The following is a 22715-nucleotide window of genomic DNA, read 5'->3' on the forward strand; positions in this document are numbered from 1 at the left end:
TTGCTCGCGTCTGCTTTCGGAATACAACTGCAATATGCAATGCAACCATTACATGATGACTGATTTGGACTAGATTACGGCCGTCACGTAGATTCCCAAGGCTATGGCCAACCCAATACAATATTTCTGACTCTCTAAGTTCTTCACTAAGCCGCGTCCCCGACAGCACCTAGGACCCTCTTATCACTGCCCGTGACTGTCTGCCCTTTCGCCTGCGCGAAGTTCGCGCTCCGCTCGTGCGCCGGGTTAGGACTGTAAAACTCATCGACGATAGGATGAATCATGACTGTCTGCTTCGATATGGTAAGCGTGCTATTCGTGGGAACCGTAACCCAGTTGTCTGTTCTCGTTAGCACACGATGCACCGGAAAGGACGTGAAGAATAACATACCCCTCTCAAACGTCAACGGCTCACTAGCCACAAGCACAATATCACTCCCCTTGTCCCTACGTTCCATAACGTAATCCCTCTCCCTTCCCTCATCATCGACAGAAACACCAGCATCAGAGTCCTGAGACTGAGCGTTGAGTTCGCGCCAACTCGTTCCGCTGCTGAAGAAGAGGCTTGCCGCTTCATCCGTCTTACTGCTCACGTACCGCGAGCAAACCACGCTAACACCATCCGTCACAGCGAAGTTGAGCAAACTCCTGCTATCCTCCTCGCCGACACCTTGTTCGCCCACGACGTCTTTGATGAAGCCATTGAGCCGCTCAATCGTCTTCAGTATCGCTTTGCGCAGCACCGTATGTCCAAAGCCCACACTTGGCTCAACATCCTTATCGGGTGAAATACCAGCTTTATCGAGACAATCGAGAAAGGTAGCGAACGCCCACTCGCTATCCGTACTCCCGCCTACGACGTTGAACCACTTCTCGTCCAGACTCATAGCCAGTCTCCGCTTGATCTGTTTCCAGCATCCAATGCCGCCGTTGTGCATGAACATGAGGCTTTTATAGCTGAAGGGGTGGCAGTTGCTGTCGCTGAGGTTACCCTCGGTTGTAGCGCGGACGTGGGCGAAGATGAGGCTCGACGTGGTTTTGGACGCGATGCGCGAGAGGTTTATGCAGTTCCATGCTGGGATCGTGGAGGTGAAGACGCAGGGCGTGGGACCGAGGGATGGGCAGGTGTAGTAGCCGATGCCGAAACCGTCGCCGTTGTGTGGGCGCCGTCTGTCCTGGTGGTGGTTAGTAGAGGGGGTGATGTGGGTGGTGGATGGTAACGTACTAGGCGGAGGCGCGAGTCGAAGGATTGCGTGAGGATAGAGTGTGAGGGATTTAGAATGAGCTCGGAGAGGAGGATCTCGTCCTTGCCTTTGTAGACCTGTTGGTGTTAGCTGTGTGCTGCGCGGGTCTTTGGTGCTGTGCTTACCATAAACCTACACATACTGGGTATCTGTTGTTGTGTAGTCAAGCTTCAGCGTCTCATATCACGCAGAAGTAGTGACCCTAGTGCCGAATGTGTGGAATGGTAGTTGTGTCAAGATGGTGATGCGCTGGCTGCGAGTTCGGGGCGGCGGTGTGTTCGCGATGATTGCGCCATCGGTCCAGGGCGTTGCTTGAGATATCATTGGATTCTGCACAGATCGCAGGGACGTCGTCGGTGCGCGCAGGCGACATTACGGATTTCATCCTAAGACACGCGACATGCTATCACGAAGCGAGCCAGCAAAGATAGCTAACCCCACGCGTGGTTCGCGGAGGCATGCCGGGGCGGGGTGATCAGGGTTCCGCAGATGACGCACGTGTTTCTTTCCCAGCTAGCGGCAATGTTAGTTCAGCAATCACATGCAACTTCATTCATGTCGACCAGGCTATGTTGTAAGCCGATTACTCGGCGATTTATTCAGCTATCTGGCTGGCGCGGCTGGACTGCGAGCGCTTGTTGCCCTTGCACCCAATTGTGTAGAGCGCCATTCCAGAGCAGACCGCCCAGTCCAACCATTCCGATCTTCAGACAAGCTAGACAAACACGCAACGCCGGGGATATGATGCGGTTATTGAACATGGGTGGGGTACAAGACGGTGTATCTTTAAGGCTTCATTGAAATCATGGCGAAGTGATAGCTGGAAAGGATGGGGGTATTGCTAAGGAAACACAAAGGTCCTCGCAATCATAGCACTTCCGTGGATCATGTATCATATCGTGTATGATCTCCGTGTTCGTCCAGGATACTGCAAACACTACTAGTCGTGCTCTCGTGGCTGGCTAGCGTGATGGAAGGGCTGCACTGAAATGCAACGTTTCAACTTCGGACTCGTCGTGGACCTGGACCCGCTTACATGTCCATGGAGTCACCTCCGTTGGCAAAGTTGAAGTTTTGTTGTTGCTGCTGACCAGCGGCGCCGAAGCCGAACTGACCGTCCTGGTTGACCTGGGGTCCGGCCTCGCCCATGTTCTCCGCCTCACCCTCCTCGTCGGCGAAGTACTTCTCGATGATGTTGTAGGCCTTCATGTAGATCTCCTCGTTGGCGTTGTTCTGGCACTCGTGGATCTTCTCCATGCCGCCGACCTCTTCGATGAAGAGAGCGTAGCGGTTGATGGGCTCGCCGCCAGCACCACCCTCGCTGGCCTCCTTGTCCATCTCGCCGACCTTGAGAATGTTCTCAAGACCATCGAGGGCAACCTGGATGATCTTGTTGTCGGGGCAGGCGAGGAGATCGCAGAGGGGCTTAATGCAGCCGCTCTGGACGAGGTAGCGGATCTGAGCAGGCTTCTGCAGACCACCGCTGGTGGCGTTGGAGATGGCCCAGCAGGCCTCCTTGCGCGTCTTGAAGTCGCCGTTCTGGAGGAGGTGGATCAGAGGGGGGATGATGTTAGCATCGATGACGGCCTGGATCTGGGTCGAGTTGCCGGCGGTGATGTTGGAGATGGTCCAGCACGCCTCCTTGCGGATTCCGTCCTTGGTGGAGCTGAGGAGGGACAGCAGCGCGGGGAGCGAGCCGCAGTTGATGATGACCTGGGTCTGGACGTCGTCGCCAGTCACGATGTTGCCGACGGAGCGCAGGGCGGGGGTCTGGACGGAGGTCGAGGCGTGCATGAGCAGCTCCACGAGGCGGCGGGGGATGCCGGCCTCGATGACGGCCTGGATCTTGTCGTTGGAGCCATCGGAGAGGTACGAGATGGCCCAGCAGGCATCGATGAGGACCTCGTCGTCGAGCGAGTATACGAGCTTGGCGAGCACGGGCAGGGCAGGCTGGATCTGCTGGACAATTAGTACTTCAAGTTAAGTGGGGCAGCGAGCAGAACTCACAGTTTGCCAGTCGGGCTGAGGGGTCTTGCCGCGGCAGAAGTTGCTCAGGGTCCAGGTGGCATTGCGCAGCATGCTGAGCTTGCGGCTGTCGCCCAGCAGGGCCAGCAGCGGGCGGAGAGCACCGGCCTGCAGGACAAAGTCGCGGCAGGCGGGGCTGTCACCGGCGATGTTGCCCAGGGCCCAGACGGCCTGCTCCCGCACGTCTGGCTCGTGGCTGCTGAGCAGCTCGACGAAGATGGGCACGGCGCCCGCCTCGATGACGACCTGTGTCTGTTGCGCCGAGCCCGACGCGATGTTGGTGAGGGCCCAGGCGGCCTCGAACTGCACCAGCGTGTGCGGGGAGCGCAGGAACTCGACGAAGCGGCTCACGACGCCAGTCTCGATAACGCGCTCGATCGGGGGGTTGCGCTCCTTGGACAGCAGCTTGCGGAACTTGGTTGTCGCCTGGATCTGCTCGTCGATCTGTTCCGAGAAGACGCCCTTGACCATCTGGGGGAGCTCCTCGTTGAGCTACATCGCGCTATGTCAGCCTGCTGCTCTGTGTATATAGACACTGGGGCACGGGATGGTGGGGTATACACGCACCTGGCTCTCGATGTTGCCGCCCTCATCGTCGCTGTCGGGGGCAGCGCCGAGCGAGGCGCCCGGCTGGTCCCGTCCAGCGATACCGCGGCGCTTTGCGAGGTTCTCCTCACGCTTCGCCCGGCGGATCTCGACCTGTTGCTCTTCACGGCGGCGGCGGAGTTCGTCTGGCTTGAAGGCGCTCTTCGCCTTGAACGTCGTGCGACGGTGCTCGGGGATGTACTTGTCGGCCATGCTAGCGACTCTGGTGGGCGTGCAGTGTGGGAGTCGGTCAAGATTTGGGTGCGGCTGTTTGTTTGTAAAGGGGAGTAAACTTTCCTACCAGAGGGGTGATTTTGAAAGCGGAAGCGGCGAAGCGGGTATTGGCGCTAGTAGCTTGGCTCGAGCGCTCTACCCAAGCAACCACCACGACGCGTCGCGACTGTCGCAGTGATATGCCCCCGCCACCCTGCAGCTGTTTGTCACACTTGCACGCCCGTATTGCAAGACCACTACGACAGACAAAGGCCTAGTCTCAGCCACTCCGCCTCTCCTACGATTGCTTCTCCTTTGACGGCCTTGCAGTTCGCGCTAACCGCTTTCGGCCATCTCCAGCTGCAATGCCGCTGCAGCTGCCCAACGGCTTCACGGCTATTAAAGATGCCACCGAGGCGGAATCCACGGTTAGTCTAATCGGCGTGCTGGTCAGTCTTGATCTTCCCAAAACAACGCGAGGCAAGGACATGGCCCTGGACTTCACTATTCAAGATGACTTCACGTCTGGTGAGGTTGGAGGTGAATCAAGCATCACCTGCCGATTGTTCAGACCAAGCGAAGACAAGTTTCCCAAGATCTCTGGAGTTGGCGATGTCGTCATACTCCGGAGGTGGAAGCTGCAGCAATACCAGTTTCGCATGGACGCCGTTGGTTCTAGGACCTGCCACATGGTCGTCTTCCCAAACCACAGGATTCCCGTTCCGGAGCTGAGCGAGGCGTTTCAGGCCGGCAGTCAAAAGCTGCCTCACGCATTGACTGGGGGCCTACCCCCGACCCCGACGATTCCAGAGCAGATGGCTGTCATACATCTAAAGCATGCATCCAAGGGCGCAGCACCACAAGTGAAGCAGCATGCGGCCATTAGTGCTTCCAAAGCCAAGACAGCAAGGAAGAAGTCTTTAATCAAGGATCTGCAACTCGATACCTTCTACGATGTTTGTGCACAGGTTGTCGACTTCTACTATACTCAGTTAGGTGACCGAGTCGACTTGAAAGTGACCGACTATACTCCGAATGAACAAATGTTCTACTACCCAGATCCAGACTCGGAAAAAGACTTCCCGGTCAGAGAAAGGCGCTGGAGTAGTCCATTTGGTCACATGGTCCTCAACATCACCGTGTATGGAGCAAATGCGGCTTGGATACAGGAAAACCTTGGCCAGGGTGACTTCGTCTTAGTAAGAAACATGCGAGCCAAGCTGGCTACAAATGGCAAGTTGGAGGGTGCTCTACATGAAGACAAAATGAACGATTCAAAAGTCGATATTATGCTCCTGAAGAACGAGGGCGAGATCGAAGCAATTAACAAACGGCGAGAAGAGTACGAAAAGAAACGCGAGACCAAAACAGCTTTCCAGTCGTTGCAGAATGAACCGAAGCAGCCTTCTGCCAAATCTGCAAAGGAGAAAAGAGAGGCCAAGAAACTGAAGGCGCGAGCAGACAAGGAGGCCGAACTGGAAGAGCTCAAGCGAGCCGAACGAGAATGGGAAAAAGGTCGTGGTGGTATCAACACAAACGGTAAGACCGCCCGGCCTCTTTCTCTTCCACACTGACTCCCTTCAGTCACCGCCGCTTTTCCTCATATGAAACTATCCACAATCTCCGAAATCATACACAACCCTCACCGGACGGTGACGACAACAGAAAAGTATACTACATTTGAACTTCCATTCATTAACTGCAGACATCGATCTCGCGTACGCATAGTCGATGTTTATCCTCCTGAAATCAAGCTCTTCGCGCATAGTACAAGAGACAGGAAGTGGAACAAGCATCCCAAGCGCCAGAGCTCGACCGGTGCCCATGCGAACGAGAAGTGGGAATGGGGATTCGTTCTCCTACTCGAAGATGCCAACGTCCCTCGCGATACAGTGGCCGAGAAACTGCGCGTGGTCGTCAACAATGAAGCTGCGCAGTTTCTGCTAAAGATGAACGCTGTTGAGTGAGCAAGCCTGTTCCTTCACGATTACTACCTTACTAATACTTTCGCAGTCTCACGAATCAGCCCAAGTTTCTCAAGAAACTCGAGGAGAAGCTCTTCATCTTGTGGGGTAACCTGATGGAGCTCAAGACCGAGCTGCGAGATCGAGGAAACGATCTGCCGCTACCACCGGGAGACAACCGCTTACAGAACAAGCCCTTTGACGCTTGCATTGAAGAGTATGGCTGCGAAGTACCCCCGACAAAAGACCAGCATCAATTTGGCTATCAACGCATGTATAGGCTCGCGCAGACGGCGATTGTGGAATAAGCCCTTTCTTTACGAAGATTCGGTCGACCTGCATACCTTGTATGCCTCTCATATTATTTGATACCCTCTGTGTAATTGTACTCAGTATCTCTGTTGGCAAGGCGTAAGGGATGCGCAAGGGCTGGATATCCACGTGGCGATTACAAAGGATGACCGAGACGGGAAACCTGGCAGGCGAGACACGTCCACTTTCCTCGGTCTTTTGCAATGTGCGATAATCGATATAGAAAGAGGGAAAGCTTGACTTTCAAAATTTAGACCTGGCCTTCATCTGCGCTCTTTTCCGAATGTCGCTAGGATCATGGCTCACTACAGATGCAGCCAGGGTATACATGGAATTGTACGTAACCAGCCAACAAACCAATCAGCCCCATCTTTCTCCACGTGTTAGAGCGTACAGTCGCTCCTACCCTTCAACAGACCGACCTTGTTGCGTGTGCTGATCTTGGAGGGCCTAGTATCGTATTCGTCAGATTGCGTGATCAAACGTGCTTGTAGCGAAAGGTCACCCATCAGTCACCGCGCCTTCATAGCGCCGAGCTCGGCCTCCTACTACTGCCTATTCGAATCCGCAACACAACTACATCCGTCTTGTATTCCACCGATTAATGTCAAATTGTAGGCTGTCACCGTTACAGTACTCACCAAGACCGATGCTGTGCAAGAGCTAGGAGTAGTACGCAGTGGAAGATACTTCGTGCAACATCTCGGTACCGGACATCTACATACAACAGATCCCCCAAATAGTGCCCACAAGTGCAATTTACATTATGGCTCTGGAGGTCACTTCGATGATGATACAGACTCCTGGCGCCAACATCGCCGTCACAACTCCCTTGTCACCACACGAGGTTTCCATGAAGCCACTGGCGATACCGCCCATGTTGGACTCAACTCAATTTCATGGCCTCCTCGACCCAAGATTCATATCCACCGACTTCGATAAACTGCGTTTCGAGGCCGCCGCACATGAGCAACTCACACTTCGCAACGAGCAGTCCAACAAGACCGCCTTACGAGCTGAACAGCCATCCTCCACTCTCCTGATCTCCTCCCCATACAACATCCCAGGCCATTACCTCGATCTTTCCTCTCCGCACCTGACCGCCTCTTCCAGGCTGCTCGCACTAGCTCTTACAGTCCTGAAACCAGCGACCCCCACATACGCAACTGCGTCCTACACCCAGGCCCTGAACTTCGACTCCGTCCTGACCGCTCTGCGCGAACTGATCGCAAGGGAAAACTTCACCTGGAGAGAAACCAGTTTCTACGTTGTGGTCTTCCGCTCGCAGCTCAAGGAAGGAATCGACGAGGAGTATCTGTATCGACTCGACGAAGAATCTCATCGGGAGGCGTGTGAGAGTGGGGGGCTGTTGAAGTATTGGTTCGGGAAGGCAGATGGGGAGAGGAGAAATCTTGCTACTTGTACGTTGTTGTTCCCTTCCTTCCAATATCTAAAGTGAAGTGGTTTAGGACGGGCTCCGCTGACAATGGTGGTAGGCTTCTGGCACAGCAGGGAAGATGCGTACAAAGGAGGGCTGGGGCCGTGGCATAGAAAGGCGAGGGCTGCTGGACGCGAGCTGTATGAGAGTATCGTGTTTAGTACGTACAGGTTCACAGTGGCGGATGGAGCGGAGGAGTACAAGTTTGAGGAGTGGGTCAAGTGAGGCGGGGGTGGATATGGGCAAGATTTGTCAAAACGTTAAACCATGCAAGAAGGAGAAGAAATGATAGGACCTGAGAAGATGACGAGAGCAATATCAATAGCAGGGAGGGAGTATATGATGGAGAAAGTGTAGCTGGGTGTAGCTGGAAGAAATCGTGCGGCGGTCGTGGAAAAGTACAGCATTCAATTGCCCAAAATGATCTATACCATGCCCTACTGTACAGCGCATCGTCCGCATGCAAAGTTCAAATTACATAGAATAGTTCCGATCCATCTCGTCGCTCGTGGAGGATAGTTGGCTTATGGTCGGATAATGCGGAGGCCGTCTTTCGGGGGTGATGCTGCGCGCTTGAAGGACTGTTCCTCTGTCAGTGATCGGTCTCTTATGCCAATTCCAAGACTAATGGTATCTTACGTTGTCGCACTCTTCCCAGGCCCTTCCGGCACCGAAACCGAGACCGGTGAATGCGGGCCATGCGCGGCGCTTGAAGAGGAGTACGGAGAAGACGACGCCGAATGACAGGCCGAGGCCGGAGCGGATGAGCATTGAAGAGAGGCAGCGGTCCCACTGGGATTATGTTAGCAAGACTGTCCGATAGCGTTCCAACATTCTTGTCTCGGCGTATGATCGAACGGAAGTTGGCAGTAGTCGCGTGAGGCGGGCCAAGACTGCCATTGCTCGACTACCCCGCTTCTGGCATATTTTGATGCCTCTTTCAAGATGTGCAGATGTTTTTGCCATGCCTCAGAGGCCTCTTTCCCGGGGATTGTACCTTTTCGTTGAGGAGAGCTTCGCTCATGGGACGTGTGGTGCGCGAGATGGGAGCGACGGGCTGGGGGGTGTTGTCGGCCATGGCGGGAGTGTTTCGAGTGCAATTGGGGGGTTCAAGGGCGCACTCGGTGTGCTGGGGGTGATGGACAGCGGTTCGACGAGGTGTTGATGGGCGCTGGGCGGAGCTCGAAGCGGAACTTTGACGTCGCCGGCACTTGGCAGGGCAGGCACGACTAGGATGGCTGGTCCGTGCCCAAACTTTTTCCGCATACCAGGCCTTTGCGATCTGCTCCATTTCTTGCAATCACAACGGGGAACGAGGTGACAAGATGGCGCCAATCAAGCCAGTAGGAGTTCTTCATGCTCATGGGTATATACATAGCTGACAACACAACAGGCCTCCAAGAATGACCCTGCGTCGACCCGACCGCGGCTGCAAGCCATCAACCAAGACTTCTCCGACCTCGACGAACAGATCCGCCAAGCTGCGCATATCATAGGCCTTCCCGAAGACTGGAGTACCATACAGGACCACGACACAAGATCAGAAATCATACGACGACTTGTGCGCGCAAGAGCGGAATGGGTTCTGCGATGGATCCTCGACAAGTTGAAAGACGAGACGGAAACCGGGCGGACAGCGCGAACAAATGCCAGCGCGTGGCAGCTTCTCGACTGGATGATACATGTCCTGCCCGTCTCAAGAAGCGCACCGCATCTACGCGACGCCGCCTTTCCCAGTATCTTGGAGAGAACCCTCGTTGAGAACTTCAACACAGACGCAGTCCTACAGTCGACGGCCACTTCAGAAGACGTTCACATGAAAGATGACTCCGAGTCGAGCGCGACCATCCGCGAAGGAACCAAACCATCCAAGAAGCGCAAACGAGGAACAGCGGAAGCATCATCGGCAGCATCGACAGCAGCTGGCCCTGTAAACCTAGACCGTCTTTTTGGTGTGGTCAGGACTGTAGTAAACTCTATCGCTCACCTAGCCGGAAGCGACCAAAGCGACGACAGTACCCAGGCTGAGCTGATGAAGATGGTTTTGAGGACGGACAGCGCAGAAGCCTCGCGCATCCTAAGGTTCTGGCTTACTGCTGTCCGGATATTGTGCGCGACTCCTCCATCCACTTCCGAGGATACTACTTTGGACGAGTACCTGAACCTGTCGCTTGCGCTCGACATGTGGGACCTGCGGACCGCTGAGGTCAAAGACGAGACTGGGGCATCCGCCGAGGAGTTCAACACCGAGTGCCTTGTACCTATCTTGACATTGCTGGAACTTCTCAAAAAGATGCGTAGCGATGGTACAACAAGAGGCTCTCAGAGAACCCTTGATCGCGCAATCGCAGCGCTCGACAAGCTTCTGGCGAGACACCTGCTCGCACCTTCAAGAGCAGCTTTCTTTGCAGATGTCAGTGTCGCTACAGGCTCTAACGATGTTGGTCCGAACGCCCGAGATACCACAGTCCTTGCAGGTAACCTGGAACCGCTGCGCGCAAAGCTACTCCAGGCTGCGCAGATCGAGGATGGTGGCGACGCGCTACCTACAGAGCTCGCATCTCTTTTCAACACAGTCCCTCATGTGCTCGATCTAGCAATCCGCGCCTCTCCATCACGGACGCCCAGGAGCAGAGCTATGGAGAAGCCTTGGATACAGGCTGTCTTTTCAGCGCTTGCAGAGTGTGCTGGGTGCTCGCTAACCACACCTCCGAAGTTCATCACACGACCGACGGCCGTTACTGCGCTTAGCGGTGCTATTCACGTTCTGCAAGCGCATGAAGTAAGCCTTTCTGCAGACCTTGTCAAAAAGATCTTCTGGTATCACTGTGGTGTAAAGTACCCCGAACGCCAGGAGAAGCAGGTGCATTGGTCCCTCATCGCATCTCTTATTCAGCTCGACTCATCAGTCTTTGTGGAGTCGAAGTTGGGAGCCAAAGTCATGCAAGAGCGTCAGACTGACCTTACTGAGTTCTTGTTCGAGAAGATAACCGCTTCAGAGTTGGAGGGTACAGGCTTCATCCACAAGCAGACAGCCATTGGCTCTAAAGAACAACGGCATTCTGCGTCCAACAACGAGGCCGGTGCTCCCTTAGGACGCGCTGAAATTCTGGAGAGGATCATCAAGCCACTGATGCTGGCGTTTGTGCGCCACAGGAATCTACTTGGCTTCATCCGGAGATGGGATGAGCAGTTGGTCAAGAGCTACAGGCACGGCAAGCGCAATTCTCTCAAGGACGGACAGGAAATCATTTGGGAAGATCGCGCCCTGCACAGTGCTCTGGCAGAGTCTCTCGAACCATCCCTGACCCAAAACCAGATAACAACACTGATTCAGGAGCATGCGGGGCGCCTGGCGCAGCTTGCTGTGGCAATCGAGACCTCCGCCGAAGAGAACGTCAAGGTTAGGAAACTCGCCGCTTACAAGAATGCAGCAAGCAGCGCTGTCCTAATGCCGGCTCTTCTTCAATCAATCCAGTCCGAGAACACGATCGAAGCACTTAAATCTGAGCTTCATGCTTTGTTCCTCACATACAAGACATGGGTTCAGGAACTCAAGTACAGCCGTTACACCTATGCCCATCTCTCCTGGTTCACACTGTGCCAGCTACTAGAGAAGTTATGGCCCATCGAGCTTCACGCGTCATCTCCGCTGCAACATGAGCTACTCTATCCGCTGCTCGAACAAGCTTTGAAAGTCAAGTCAGCAGGGCGCCGAGACGCCGGCGAAGGCGCAGATGCATCTGCAAGAGCTGCTGCAACATTGTTCTGGCTTAATACCTGTGATCGTCTCCAGACCCTGTCCGGTTCGGAGGAGATCATTCGCAGTGGTTTAGGCAAGGCAATTAGCTCATTAACTTCCTGTGAGCTAGAACCCGACGCACAGCAGAATATGATCCAGGTTTTCTGCGCATACTCTATCAGTCTCCTCGAGCACGCAGATAAGGATACATGCCGCCAATCTCTGCATGCCTTACTATCGAAGCTACCTCAATTCGATAGCGTTACCAGGGATCTTATCTGTCAATCACTTTCTCAGTCCATCCTCGAGCATGGAAACTCCGTCATACAAGACGCATACTGTGCAGCTCTTGTGGAGGCTCTCGGGCAGGGAGCCGAAAACAAGATGCCTGCTGTGGTCGGCGAAGCAATACTTCATATCCAACCTTCGGCTTTGTCCCGCGAGCAAAGACAAGCCATACTGGACCGCACCACCGAACTCCTCGACCTCGGACAGAGCGACACAGTAGTACCCTTAAGCGTCATGGCACATCTCCAATATGTTCCAAATGCGAAAGCCAAAGTTTCTACCGACGCAGACGTGATATTCGACGTCGCAGAACAGCTGCATCGTCAAAATCTCGAAACAGATGCAGCATTGCAGCTCCTGCGAGAGCTCGTCCAAAGAACCCTTGGCCATATCATTCCGAATCAGGCTCAAGCCCAAAACAAAGAGTTCTTCATCGCCTACGCAGGACGGCTGCTATCCATTGCAAAAGCCACCAATAAGTGCACGCTAGCAAGGCTCTCGGTCTTGCGAGCGACGTCGGTTTCCCAAAAGCAAAACTCATTGCTTCACATCGAGCGCTATGTCGACCTGCTCAAGCAATGTCTTGGTAGTGAGGATATTGCACTGCTTCAAGGGTCGTTGGACGCTTTCAACGAGCTGTCCATAGACGCCTTGAAAGAAGTGAAACAGCTTGGCCGCGTGCAGGCATGGCTCCGCACATGGCTCAAGGACGCCATTGACCTCGAGCAATACATCGATCCATCGGTTCTTATCCCGAGCGAAGTTGTAGACTACTTCGCACGAGTATACACATTGATCGCCAAATACGAGCTCTACCCAGAGGTCAAGTGGCTGATCAGCCTGGCGCTCACGGTCCTCAGAAGTAGCCCAGTTCGCATACAAGATAACGTGTATACAACACTGCGCAACACCCTCGGCCCGCTTGCCTTCCACGAGAAGCTGGACTTGGTCACAACACTGACTGTTCATCAAAAGCAGCCAAACCTTGCCGCGTCCTACCGCATCCTCGACGATCTTATCAAGACCATGGACGACCAGCTGGAATCCAACGCCGAGCTCAAGCAGAGACAGCTTGCACTGCTACCAAGGATTTGCGTCCTGCTTGCCGAGAGCTCCGACTATGATTCTTTCAACGCTCTGCTCGGCTGCATTGACACAATCCTGAACGACAAACCCTCGCTTGCTTCACAACACAGTATCGAATGCGTATTCAGCGTACTCGTAAAGCTCACATCCCGAAGCAGCCCCGTACTGTCATCTCAGTATGCTCCTGAGATCTTCTCAAGGCTCTGCCATACGAGTCGCCTCACCCTACTCGTACATCGTGGCCGCCTAGGCGGACGCTTCCACCTCCTCTTACCACTTCTGCAAGGCCTGCTGTTCTGTCTCTTCATTCCGAATGCTAGTCGCAGTGGCGCTCTGCCTTCGTGGCTACGTACCGTCACAGCTACGGAGCCAGTGCGTCTCACACCTGCAAATGCAGCGCAATTCACCCGCCTTCTCTCGACTCTGTGCAACCCACCGCAATCTTCTATCACAAAGGCACACCAACATCATCAGTCACGTAACTCCAAAGACCTCAATGACCCCATCAAGGCAGCCCGCGATAAGGCTAGCAAATTCCTGTACCCTCTCCTCGCATCGTTCTGCCGCTACCAGCTCAATGGACGATTAGATCAGGAGGTGAGGGAGAAGTTGATGCCAGGCATCTGGGAAGTTATCGGCACGGCGAGTTTGCACAGGGATGGACTAGACGCTATGTTCGCCGGTCTAGGCAGGAGTGAGAGAGATGTTTGGAAGGGGCTTTGGGAACAATGGGAGGGTGTACATGGGAGGAGGCAGATCGTTGGTCACGGAGAGTAGGATACTATGTACTGTGAGAGCGCAGTAAGGATTGTTTGTGACTATTGCAAACGCTCCGCCTATTGTTCGTTACATCTAGTTTGCGATTTCGTCTCTCACATCCGTGCCAAGAATTCCACCTTCACTTCGCCCTCATTGCTGTGCTATTGTCGTCGCGGTATTCTCATCTAGCTATTGTGATCACAAATACAATAGACCAGCATTGCAGTACGGCCCTGGGCTTCCTTATATCAAGCAGCTCCGGCCTCTCCTACTTTCTCCCAGCAACCTCTACTCCCATCTCCTCTTACCAGTACCAATTTCAAGCCACTTCTTTATACAATCTTCAAATCTCTCCTCACAAAAGCTATCATGACTTCTACCATCACCGAGCAAGCCACTTCTGGAAGCGCTGGCGCTCCTCCTCCAATTCCCGGCATCTGCACCTGCGACACCCCAAACACCTACCTTAAACCCATAATTGGGTGCGTCAACCGCCGGTGCCGCCCCCGGTACTACCATCTCAGCTGTGTAGGGCTGAAAGATCGCCCTGTGCATTGGTCTTGTCCGTCCTGCTCGCCTCCCTCCAACAAGCGCAAGTCAGATGACTCTGACGACGACATGCCGCGCAAGAGGCGCAGGATGGCTGAGCTCGTAGCCTTTGCCGCCGACGTTCCCCTTACTGTCGTCGAGCAGCTGTTCGCTGAGGAGCCTGGCGCCGACAATGACGCAGAGAGTGAGGTGGTTGAGGAGGCTGAGGACGATGTAGTCGCCGGGCTTCCTGCTGTTGGTGCCAGTGGAGACACACCAATCCTGGTTGCCGACGACGAGGATGGCTCTGCCTCCGCTTCTGAGGACGGTTTCGAGGATGGCGGCGACGATGAGCCGGAGTCGGAGTCAAGCCACTACTGTATCCGAGGATGTCGGCGTGAGACTGGTGGGATGGTGGCGTGTGATGGAGAGAATTGCGCGGGCGAGTGGTTCCACTTTGCGTGCATTGGGATGACGTCGAAGACAGTTCCGGAGGGAGAGTGGTTTTGCGATGATTGTGCTGGGGAGTGAGAGACATGGCTGGTTTGCATCACTGGAAAGTCACAAGTTGTATTACGGGTTGTTATCATTAGCTAGTTATGTCTACAGCGCAAGCAGTCAAGACACCATCAGCCCGCACAGTCAAATCCAATTCTCTTGTTAACGCCAGACTCCGCGCTAAGTCCAGCGAATTTCCAAAGCACAAGAAAGTCAGATGCACCCCTACTACTCACTCTAGTGGTCTGGGTAGATAGTATAGGTCTTCATAGGCACATCCGTAGGACCAGTGTACACGTAGTTCTCGTCAATCGTGAAAGTGCTCATTGCCTCAGCCCTGACAGCAGGGCTCAGGCTGCGCTTGTCAGGGTAGGTAGTTGTCTCAGCGTCATCAATGGTGATGGTCGTGGTCTCTGCAGGTAGGGTGTTGGGGATAGTGGTAGTTACGGTCACTACGCCAGACGTGTTAATGATGGTCGTGGTCGTAGTGTCAACGTATGTAGGTTCTCCTTCCACAGTGACGGTGACGTAATCGGCAGGCGCAGTATACGGCTCGGCACGCTTGTCGTAGTAGGATGTGACGGTTGTGTAGATGACAGACTGGAACTGGGAGGGCGTTGCGCCTGCGCTCTGGGACCTGGTCACAGTGACAGTGCCGGCATGAGCAGTGGGAGTTGACCTGGTCCGAGTAACGGTTGTAGTGCCAGCATGTGCGGTCGGGTTTGCCGGACGGGTAACAGTGACCGTACCAACGTAAGACGCAGGATCTGCCGATCGAGTGACAGTGACAACACCAGCCGGGGTTCCAGCAGCCACAGACTTGGACTTTGCAGAACGAGTGTGTGTGACAGTAGTAGTCATGTTGATTGTTCGATCACCAATGTCAATAGTAGTGGCGATATCTCTCCGTGAAATATCACTCCGTGAGACAAGCCTGGTGAAGGTCGTGTGCATGTGGTGGGTAGTGGTGACAGTCACGGTGACTTGCTTGATAGCGATCCTGTTGTATGCTGCGTACACTGATTAGTTTTGAGCTGGTATGCAGATGTATAGGCGAAGAACGTACCGTTGGAGCTGCGCATAGCAGTTTTGAAGGCCTCACCGTTGGCATCCGCGGGGCCAATGTGCTGACCGAAGTTTGTGCAAGAAGAAGCCTCCTCCGGCAAGGAGTAGAGGGCACATTGGGCGACGGCAATGGGAGCAGGGTTTGGGCAGCCAGGTCCAGGAATTTTGGACGGGCTGCGCTGGATGTAGATGTTGACTACACGAAAGGAGACGATTAGCTTTGCTGTAGGAAACTGTGATGCCGGAAGGTATAACTTACAGGAGTCGCAGCCTTCATGGTTGTTGCAGAGTTCGGCGCAAGCCTCCGGGTTGTATGAGTCCAGTTGAACGTACAGCATGTACCTGTTGGACGAGAAGGCACAGTTTGCGTTTTTCATGGTGGCAGTGTATCCGGCAGGAATCGGGGCCGTCAAGGCCAACTCGTCGTACTTCTCGTCATCTGTGAAAGCCGAGAGAGCGTTGGAGGATGGCTCCGGGGCAGTGCTGTCACCGAGAGGCGCACAGAGGGGTTCGGAACGGGGGCCAGGTGTGGCAAAGATGGCGGATGCGGCAGAGGGGACGAAAGAGGGGACGACAGCGGCGAAGACCGCACCGAAGAAGAAGAAGAACATGGTGATGATGGAAGAGGACTTCATCATCTTGTATGTTGCTTGACCCTTAGGTCAGAATGAAGGATGAGAAAAAGATGTTAGAGAAGAAACTCTGAATCTTGAGGATGTAAAGATGTTGGTTGTTGCTATGTTAGAATGGGGAAGTCACCTTCTTATATTGCCGGATGAGCTCTCAAATCAAGTAGGAAGCATTGATGATATTGCATGAAAGGGACATGGTGCCACAGACTACATCTTGATCATGATGAGATATATTCGATGTATTGAGCCCAGAATGAGGGTTTGCATTACATGGTGATACTTTACCCCGCTCGATTGAGATGCTTTGAAGCTCTGTTGTTCACCGCATTCTTCTCTCGACATTCGGAACGGGTGCTTCGTATGGTTTACCATTGTCATCGCGGGCGATGATCGACGCCCATAACGGGCTAGATCGGAGCATATGACATGGGTATACGGGCAAGAATGCGCGATTGAACCCTTTAAGTCTGTTGAGAAGGGCCTCGCGATTTTATGAATGGGGCGGATGGTCGAATAACACGCGATTGCCGAAGGGCTGTGTAGAGAAGGGTCTATGTGTGATGAGGCGTACGCGTCCAGAGCTGCCGGCTGTCCGGCGTCGGAGAGCGCTAGCGTGCCGAATGGGCAGGACCCGCCCTTCCACGTGAGGGACCCTTTCACACTCAGGCACGCTTTCTGAATCGTTATCCCATAGGTTTCCTTGCACTCCCTTAGCTGGTAGGGGCTGTGTACCCCGCTCCTCAACGAAACAACCTCAGCTCAGCTCAGCTCACTTGGTGTAAGGCCGCGACCAACAGCGTCCGCAATCATCGCTCCTACATCACTCCGGCCTGCCTTGTAGCTGTGATGGTCACCATGATGCCTGCGCTAAATCTACCTCCCGAATCCAAGGTTCCGCCACGTCTAGGCTCTGATCCCTTGCCGCAAGATGGACAATTCCGCGTCCCTACTTTGCGACCATGGGACCGCGGGTCTCACCACCCCACCTACACCATGGACCTTGCCATCCGATCCATGAACATCACTACCCTAGCCGATCTTCATGGTCTGACTGTCATCCCGCAAATATACCAAATGCTCTTCTATCGTACTCGCGAATTTGCCGCGACCGTGCACAAGCTGGTGGACGTCGCGCCAGCATCGTGGGCAGAGGCGGCATGTTTACTGGTGGATTGGGGTGTTAATGTTCTGCGACACAACGACGTTGGACTGGAGCGGTTCCTACACAGTCAACGCGAGAGTCTGTATTGGATTCTGGATGATGCGCTGTTGACGATTTGTGTGGATCAGTGGGATCCACCATCCTCGCATTCTACCCAACCGCGCACATCTTCATCATCAACCCCCAAACTCATTGCTTGGGACAAAGCTACGGCACCGGTAACGCTAGCGTTGTCAAGGGCCAGTGATCTACTCCCCATATGGGCCGCGCAAGATCTGCAAGATTGGGAGAGGTGGGGATTTGCCCGCTCGTACACTGTGGCTCAGCACATGACCGCTGGCTGGTTCCGTCGATCCACAAAGTTCCTGCACGAAAGCGGCAGAATATACGAGATTTGGAGGACTATGAGGCGATGGGGCGGTGGCCAGCTTCCTACTGAGCTGGCGACTGTCATTATGGAAGATGTAGCAAAGTCTGAGAAGCTTCCGATGGGTGACCTACGGTTGCATTATTTCCCCAAGGGCAAGTCGAGAGCGCAGCTGGTATAAGCGAGTAATACGTTTGTTCTACCTAGAGCGTGTTCTACATCGGTGCGCCTCCTTCCAGCCCTCCATCCTCGGTGCCTTGGGCTTTTGCTGAAGCCAAGATAGCCAGCACATCCTCCTTCCCGCCCATACCTTCCATCGCTCCGAACACATCGGTCATGGTGCGCTCCGCTACTTTCTCAATGTCCTTTTGCTCCGTAACACCTACTTCGTTCAGCGTACTCGGCAACCCAAGGCTTCTCACAAAGTTGGCCACCGCATCCGCAAGGCTTGGCTCGTCGCTTTCGAGGACCTTGTTCCAAATTCCCAGCACGCGTTGCTGTACCTCGCTCTGCTTCTCCGACTTCAAGGCATTGTATCGGAGGACAGGGGCGAGCATGACACAAGACGTGACGCCGTGCATAACGCCGCATACACTTCCCAGCTGATGTCCAATGGCGTGCGAAAGCCCCATCGGAACGCTCCACAAGATGAGACCCATCATCGCGTTCCTGGACCCTATCTGACAATTCCCGATTCCGTCGAGCAGCTCAGGTCGGTTGCTGTCACTTTGGCCGTTTGTGTAGTTTCTTAGCCCTTTGAGTAGGACTGCAAGCGCATCTTCCATGTGGTGGAAAACCTCTCTGGTGCAGTCATCGTTGAGCATCTGTTCATGACACAGTGTCAATACAGTCTCTACCTAGCGAAACTCCGAGGGTAGTACATACCGTTTCGACGCAATGATCTACCGCGCGCATCCCGCTCGACAGCCACAACTTCCGAGGCGATGTGGACGCTACTTCAGGATCCAGAAGAATTAGGTTCGGCGCCGCATGCTCACTTGCGAAATGCTGCTTCTTTTTTGTTTGAGGGTTCGTTGCAGATGAGTTGTTGTTCCACTCGCTTGCGGATAGACTCGTCGGTACGAGGATGAGTTTTGTCGTTGGGTCCTTCAGATCAACTGCACTTCCCTTCTCTTGGTCTACCAAGGATTCCATGGCCTCTACTGTGAGGTTATCTGGAGCGAGATTCGCGTGCATCAAGCGAGCGATCTTGCTTGCATCCGAGTAGCTGCTACTTCCTATACTGATCAGACAATCCGCGTTCTTTTCATGAAATAGTCTGGCGATCTCCAGCACGTCTTCGTATGGAGAGTGAGCGCCCACACCCGACTTTGTCCCTACAACAAACGATCCCAGTTTTTCTTTCAGCTTCTCGACAATATCCGTGTTCTCATGAAGCGCCTTCGAGTGCACTATGAGAATGCGTTGGCAGCTCCACGTACCAATCGCGTTGACAATATCGTCCAAGTAGTTGGAGTTGAGTATGGCATTGTGACCCTTCCGAGCGGGGACTGGAAGTTGTTGAATCGTTCGCCTTTTGCAACAATAATCGCTGTAGTCGGACATGTTGTTGAAAATGATAAAGACGCCGTTTCTTCTGTGGTATCAAGCAGTCCAAGCAGTGAATAGGTGTCATTCGAGCTGAAAGCCTTTGAGGCGTCGCATGTTGTTCCCTGACGAGCGTCTTACCTCATACCTGCTCAACCCCGCCGTCATAATGTGCAACCCCACTTGTTACTACGATGCTCACGAAGCATGTATACTGTATTGGATGCATATTGCGTGCTTCAATGCCTCTACCTTTCTGGATTGGTCGGTGGCCTTCAATCGAGATTCATTGCTTGCTAGGCCTGCAGCGTATTGCTCCGCCAATGGTACCCAGGTGGACTGACCTTCCGGTATGAGGAGACTCGCTTTCAGGAACCATTTGCAGAGCAAATGAAAAATACCTTTAAGCTGTATACGGAGCGAAACAGCGAATGCTCATGGTACCTGGGGTTGCTCGTACTCGCAGGACCCCGTTGTGGTGGTCATAGCTCCACCCAGCGATGAAGGCTCGCGACAGGGGGCAGTGCCGCTGTCGGGATCGCATATCCTCCTGTGGAGGGGCGTATCGGATCGCATCGGCACCATCGACATTAAGGAAGCTGCGAGCGGCATAACTTTGATATATGCTCTGACAGAGGTCACCACAGAGCGTTGGTGATAGTGTTCTGGTGGGGGATCAGAGGTATCGAGGAGGGAAGCCGCGACCACAACACGCTAGGACGCGGCGGGTTTTACGCGTATCGGCTGCAACGCCACGTCGGTCTTGACAATGAACATGAGCAGCCTTTATATCCTTCTTCCAATGATCCTCAGATCTTGCATCACCAGCGCGAGATGTACATGCCAAACCGGGCTCCGCGGATCGGGCTTGCGCAGCTCGCGCATTTTGAAATCCCTCCAGCCGTCGCAAGTCGCGAGTCGGAAACAACATTACGCTCTGCTTTTCTAGTCTCACCAACCTCTTATTGACCTACAGCATTGGGTATCGAGTCATATTTGAGTAGCACAAATCTAGCATCACATGTTTGTCGCTGCTGTAAGTCCTCTAGAAGGCACTAATGAGGCGAAGAGTCCTTTTGAGCAGGTTATGATGTACACACATCTGTACTACGACTATAAGATGTTTCTGACCCCTCGCGTCGCCAAACATGCAGCCTAGTACACAAAGCTCACCAAGCCTGGCTCACGAGCCCCGGAGTCTGTGTGCGTCGGAGATGATTGCTCATTGCAGCTGACAATCGTGCACCCAGAGGGCCGCATTCCCAACGAACTCTACGATCATCTCTATTCATCACTAACTTTCATAACCAGTTTCGGATTGCTTGCAATATACTTAGTCTGAAGTATTGCTCCGTTCTGCTCCCAGAATGATGAGGTAGCAGGTTATCGTTAATGAATCTCCGGGAAGGCGCGATCGTGTTATCCCAGAAGTGTCGTGTCCAATCAGCCGGATATCATCGAACAAGCCACCGACAGCTTGCATTTCTCCTCAAATACACGGTATACACTCGAAGTAAGGTACCCGTCGCGCCGCTTCTCCATGCTAAGTCGCAGGCCGCACGCCCTGACATGCCGCTGCGACACGGCCAACAAACCAAGGAAGCAGGCACACCTCATCTCGCCAAAACGTCTAATTGCCCTTTCTTCTACATCTACGCGTCACCTCAATTCTAGCCACCGCGGAGCAACAGTATTGACTCCTAGCGCGCGGCGTTGTCATACTTCGCTTAGCACCCCGCATCCATCGAGTCTTGACATCACGCTCGATGACCCGCCATCTCGGACCAAGACGACCATCTCTGCCAGCCTCTCCACATGCTGATGGCAGGCACGGTCCTGCAATGCACCCCAGACAGCGCTAATGCGGACCGGGCGAATATCCGAACGTTTGCTGGCCTGTGAAAGGCTTGTTTGCAAGGTTTCGCTGCAGACTCCGCTGCGTTTCAAGCTTTCGCCAATCTCATGACCGGCAATAGCTGCGTATTGCCGCGAGGCAAGCGACGAGCAGCTAGCGGCACGATTTATCCGTTGGCACAGCACAGATGGGGCTTGTTGGATGCATCGAGGCGGCTGGAATGCGCACGCGAGGGCATGCTGGCTCTGTTGTTGCGGCGGAGGAATGAGCCGTGTTAGCTCGGCTGGAGGCGTCCATGAGATGGGTGTTGTTGGTGGAGGAAGCGAAGGATATGACAGTTACTGATGTCACCTTGGTGACAAGCTCAGGGGCGTCTATTGGGAGGAGGGCTAACGTATTGTTTGCATGCCGGACGAGGCGTGTGTTGATCATTGAATTGGTATAAGAGACGAAAGGGTAGTCTCCGTCACCTGCAGTCAAGCACCTGCATCTTCAACACCTTCGCTCCTCAGACACCACTCGCCAAACTACAGAATGCTGTCCAAGTCTTTCTCCCTTCTCGCCTTTGGCGCTCTGGCATACGCCCAGGAGCAGGTCCAAGAGGGTGCTCCTGCGCCTGTCGTTCTCGCGACCGCAAAGTCTGGTGTCATTCCCGCCACTCCAACCGCCACTCCATTCACTGGCGTCGACACAATCCAGGGAGCCATCGTCTCTCCCCTCCCGCCTGCGCCTGGCTACCTCCCAGGTGAGACCGGTGGTCTCGAGGGTACTGCAACCGCGTCTTCCAACCAGCCCTCAGCCACCTACCGCGCCACCATGCCAGAGGTGCAATACAACCCCTTCGTTGGCAGCACCATCTCCGGTTCTATCCAAGCTGTGGGTGGTGCAGGCGGTGTCAACTTCACCGTCGACCTGACCAACCTGCCCGACCAAGCGCAATTCGGCCCATTCGCCTGGCACATCCACGCCATGCCCGTCCCCTCCGACGGAAACTGCACAGCAACTATGGGCCACCTGGACCCCACGAACCGTGGCGAGCTCGTCATGTGCGACTCTGCGCAGCCTGAGACCTGCCAGGTTGGTGACTTGGCTGGCAAGCACGGCGGCAAGATCATGACTGAAGGTAGCTTCTCTACTAGCTTTGTCGACCCGTACCTCAGTGTTGAGCAGGGCAGCGCTGGGTTCTTCGGTGGATTGGCATTTGTCTTGCACACTGGTAACACCACGAGGATTACTTGCGCGAACTTTGAGATGGTTGGTGGCAACGGTACTTCGCCCAATGGCACCATGGGCATGCCCAGCCCCACTAGCAGCAACCCAGCTGAGTACACTGGTGCTGCTACCAAGCTTGGTGGAGGTGCTGCTGCTCTCGCGGCCGGTATCTTTGCAGCGATGATGCTGTAG

The 22715-nt window shown here is 54.2% G+C and overlaps 9 protein-coding genes across 9 annotated transcripts; 5 read left to right on the top strand and 4 right to left on the bottom strand.

The window, feature by feature from the left end:
• Positions 1-146: 146 nt before the first annotated feature.
• J4E86_001852 (uncharacterized protein) lies at positions 147-4067 on the bottom strand (the record flags this gene model as incomplete). The annotated part of the gene is made up of 7 exons (XM_051442415.1): positions 147-340; positions 392-1175; positions 1226-1321; positions 1370-1385; positions 2281-3200; positions 3252-3761; positions 3837-4067. 7 exons carry the CDS (start codon positions 4065-4067, stop codon positions 147-149), a joined length of 2751 nt encoding a protein of 916 aa, XP_051306003.1.
• Positions 4068-4432: 365 nt separating this feature from the next.
• J4E86_001853 (uncharacterized protein) lies at positions 4433-6339 on the top strand (the record flags this gene model as incomplete). Its single annotated transcript, XM_051442416.1, has 3 exons — positions 4433-5606; positions 5796-6030; positions 6081-6339. The coding sequence occupies 3 exons, from the start codon at positions 4433-4435 to the stop codon at positions 6337-6339; spliced, it is 1668 nt and encodes a 555-aa protein (XP_051306004.1).
• A 770-nt stretch (positions 6340-7109) lies between these two features.
• J4E86_001854 (uncharacterized protein) lies at positions 7110-8006 on the top strand (the record flags this gene model as incomplete). Its single annotated transcript, XM_051442417.1, has 2 exons — positions 7110-7764; positions 7840-8006. The coding sequence occupies 2 exons, from the start codon at positions 7110-7112 to the stop codon at positions 8004-8006; spliced, it is 822 nt and encodes a 273-aa protein (XP_051306005.1).
• A 299-nt stretch (positions 8007-8305) lies between these two features.
• MIC10 (Mitochondrial inner membrane organizing system component) lies at positions 8306-8859 on the bottom strand (the record flags this gene model as incomplete). The annotated part of the gene is made up of 3 exons (XM_051442418.1): positions 8306-8362; positions 8421-8573; positions 8779-8859. 3 exons carry the CDS (start codon positions 8857-8859, stop codon positions 8306-8308), a joined length of 291 nt encoding a protein of 96 aa, XP_051306006.1.
• A 247-nt stretch (positions 8860-9106) lies between these two features.
• On the top strand, positions 9107-13674 carry J4E86_001856 (uncharacterized protein; the record flags this gene model as incomplete). The annotated part of the gene is made up of 2 exons (XM_051442419.1): positions 9107-9124; positions 9175-13674. The coding sequence occupies 2 exons, from the start codon at positions 9107-9109 to the stop codon at positions 13672-13674; spliced, it is 4518 nt and encodes a 1505-aa protein (XP_051306007.1).
• A 1245-nt stretch (positions 13675-14919) lies between these two features.
• On the bottom strand, positions 14920-16358 carry J4E86_001857 (uncharacterized protein; the record flags this gene model as incomplete). The annotated part of the gene is made up of 3 exons (XM_051442420.1): positions 14920-15692; positions 15749-15943; positions 16007-16358. The coding sequence occupies 3 exons, from the start codon at positions 16356-16358 to the stop codon at positions 14920-14922; spliced, it is 1320 nt and encodes a 439-aa protein (XP_051306008.1).
• A 1014-nt stretch (positions 16359-17372) lies between these two features.
• On the top strand, positions 17373-18089 carry J4E86_001858 (uncharacterized protein; the record flags this gene model as incomplete). Its single annotated transcript, XM_051442421.1, has 1 exon — positions 17373-18089. One exon carries the CDS (start codon positions 17373-17375, stop codon positions 18087-18089), a length of 717 nt encoding a protein of 238 aa, XP_051306009.1.
• Positions 18090-18123: 34 nt separating this feature from the next.
• Positions 18124-19474, bottom strand: J4E86_001859 (uncharacterized protein; the record flags this gene model as incomplete). Its single annotated transcript, XM_051442422.1, has 2 exons — positions 18124-18732; positions 18794-19474. 2 exons carry the CDS (start codon positions 19472-19474, stop codon positions 18124-18126), a joined length of 1290 nt encoding a protein of 429 aa, XP_051306010.1.
• A 2371-nt stretch (positions 19475-21845) lies between these two features.
• Positions 21846-22715, top strand: J4E86_001860 (uncharacterized protein; the record flags this gene model as incomplete). Its single annotated transcript, XM_051442423.1, has 1 exon — positions 21846-22715. The coding sequence occupies one exon, from the start codon at positions 21846-21848 to the stop codon at positions 22713-22715; it is 870 nt and encodes a 289-aa protein (XP_051306011.1).

The sequence above is a fragment of the Alternaria arbusti genome (genome assembly GCF_024043155.1).
Source record: "Alternaria arbusti strain BMP 1465 chromosome Unknown scaffold_2, whole genome shotgun sequence".
NCBI lineage: Eukaryota > Fungi > Ascomycota > Dothideomycetes > Pleosporales > Pleosporaceae > Alternaria > Alternaria arbusti.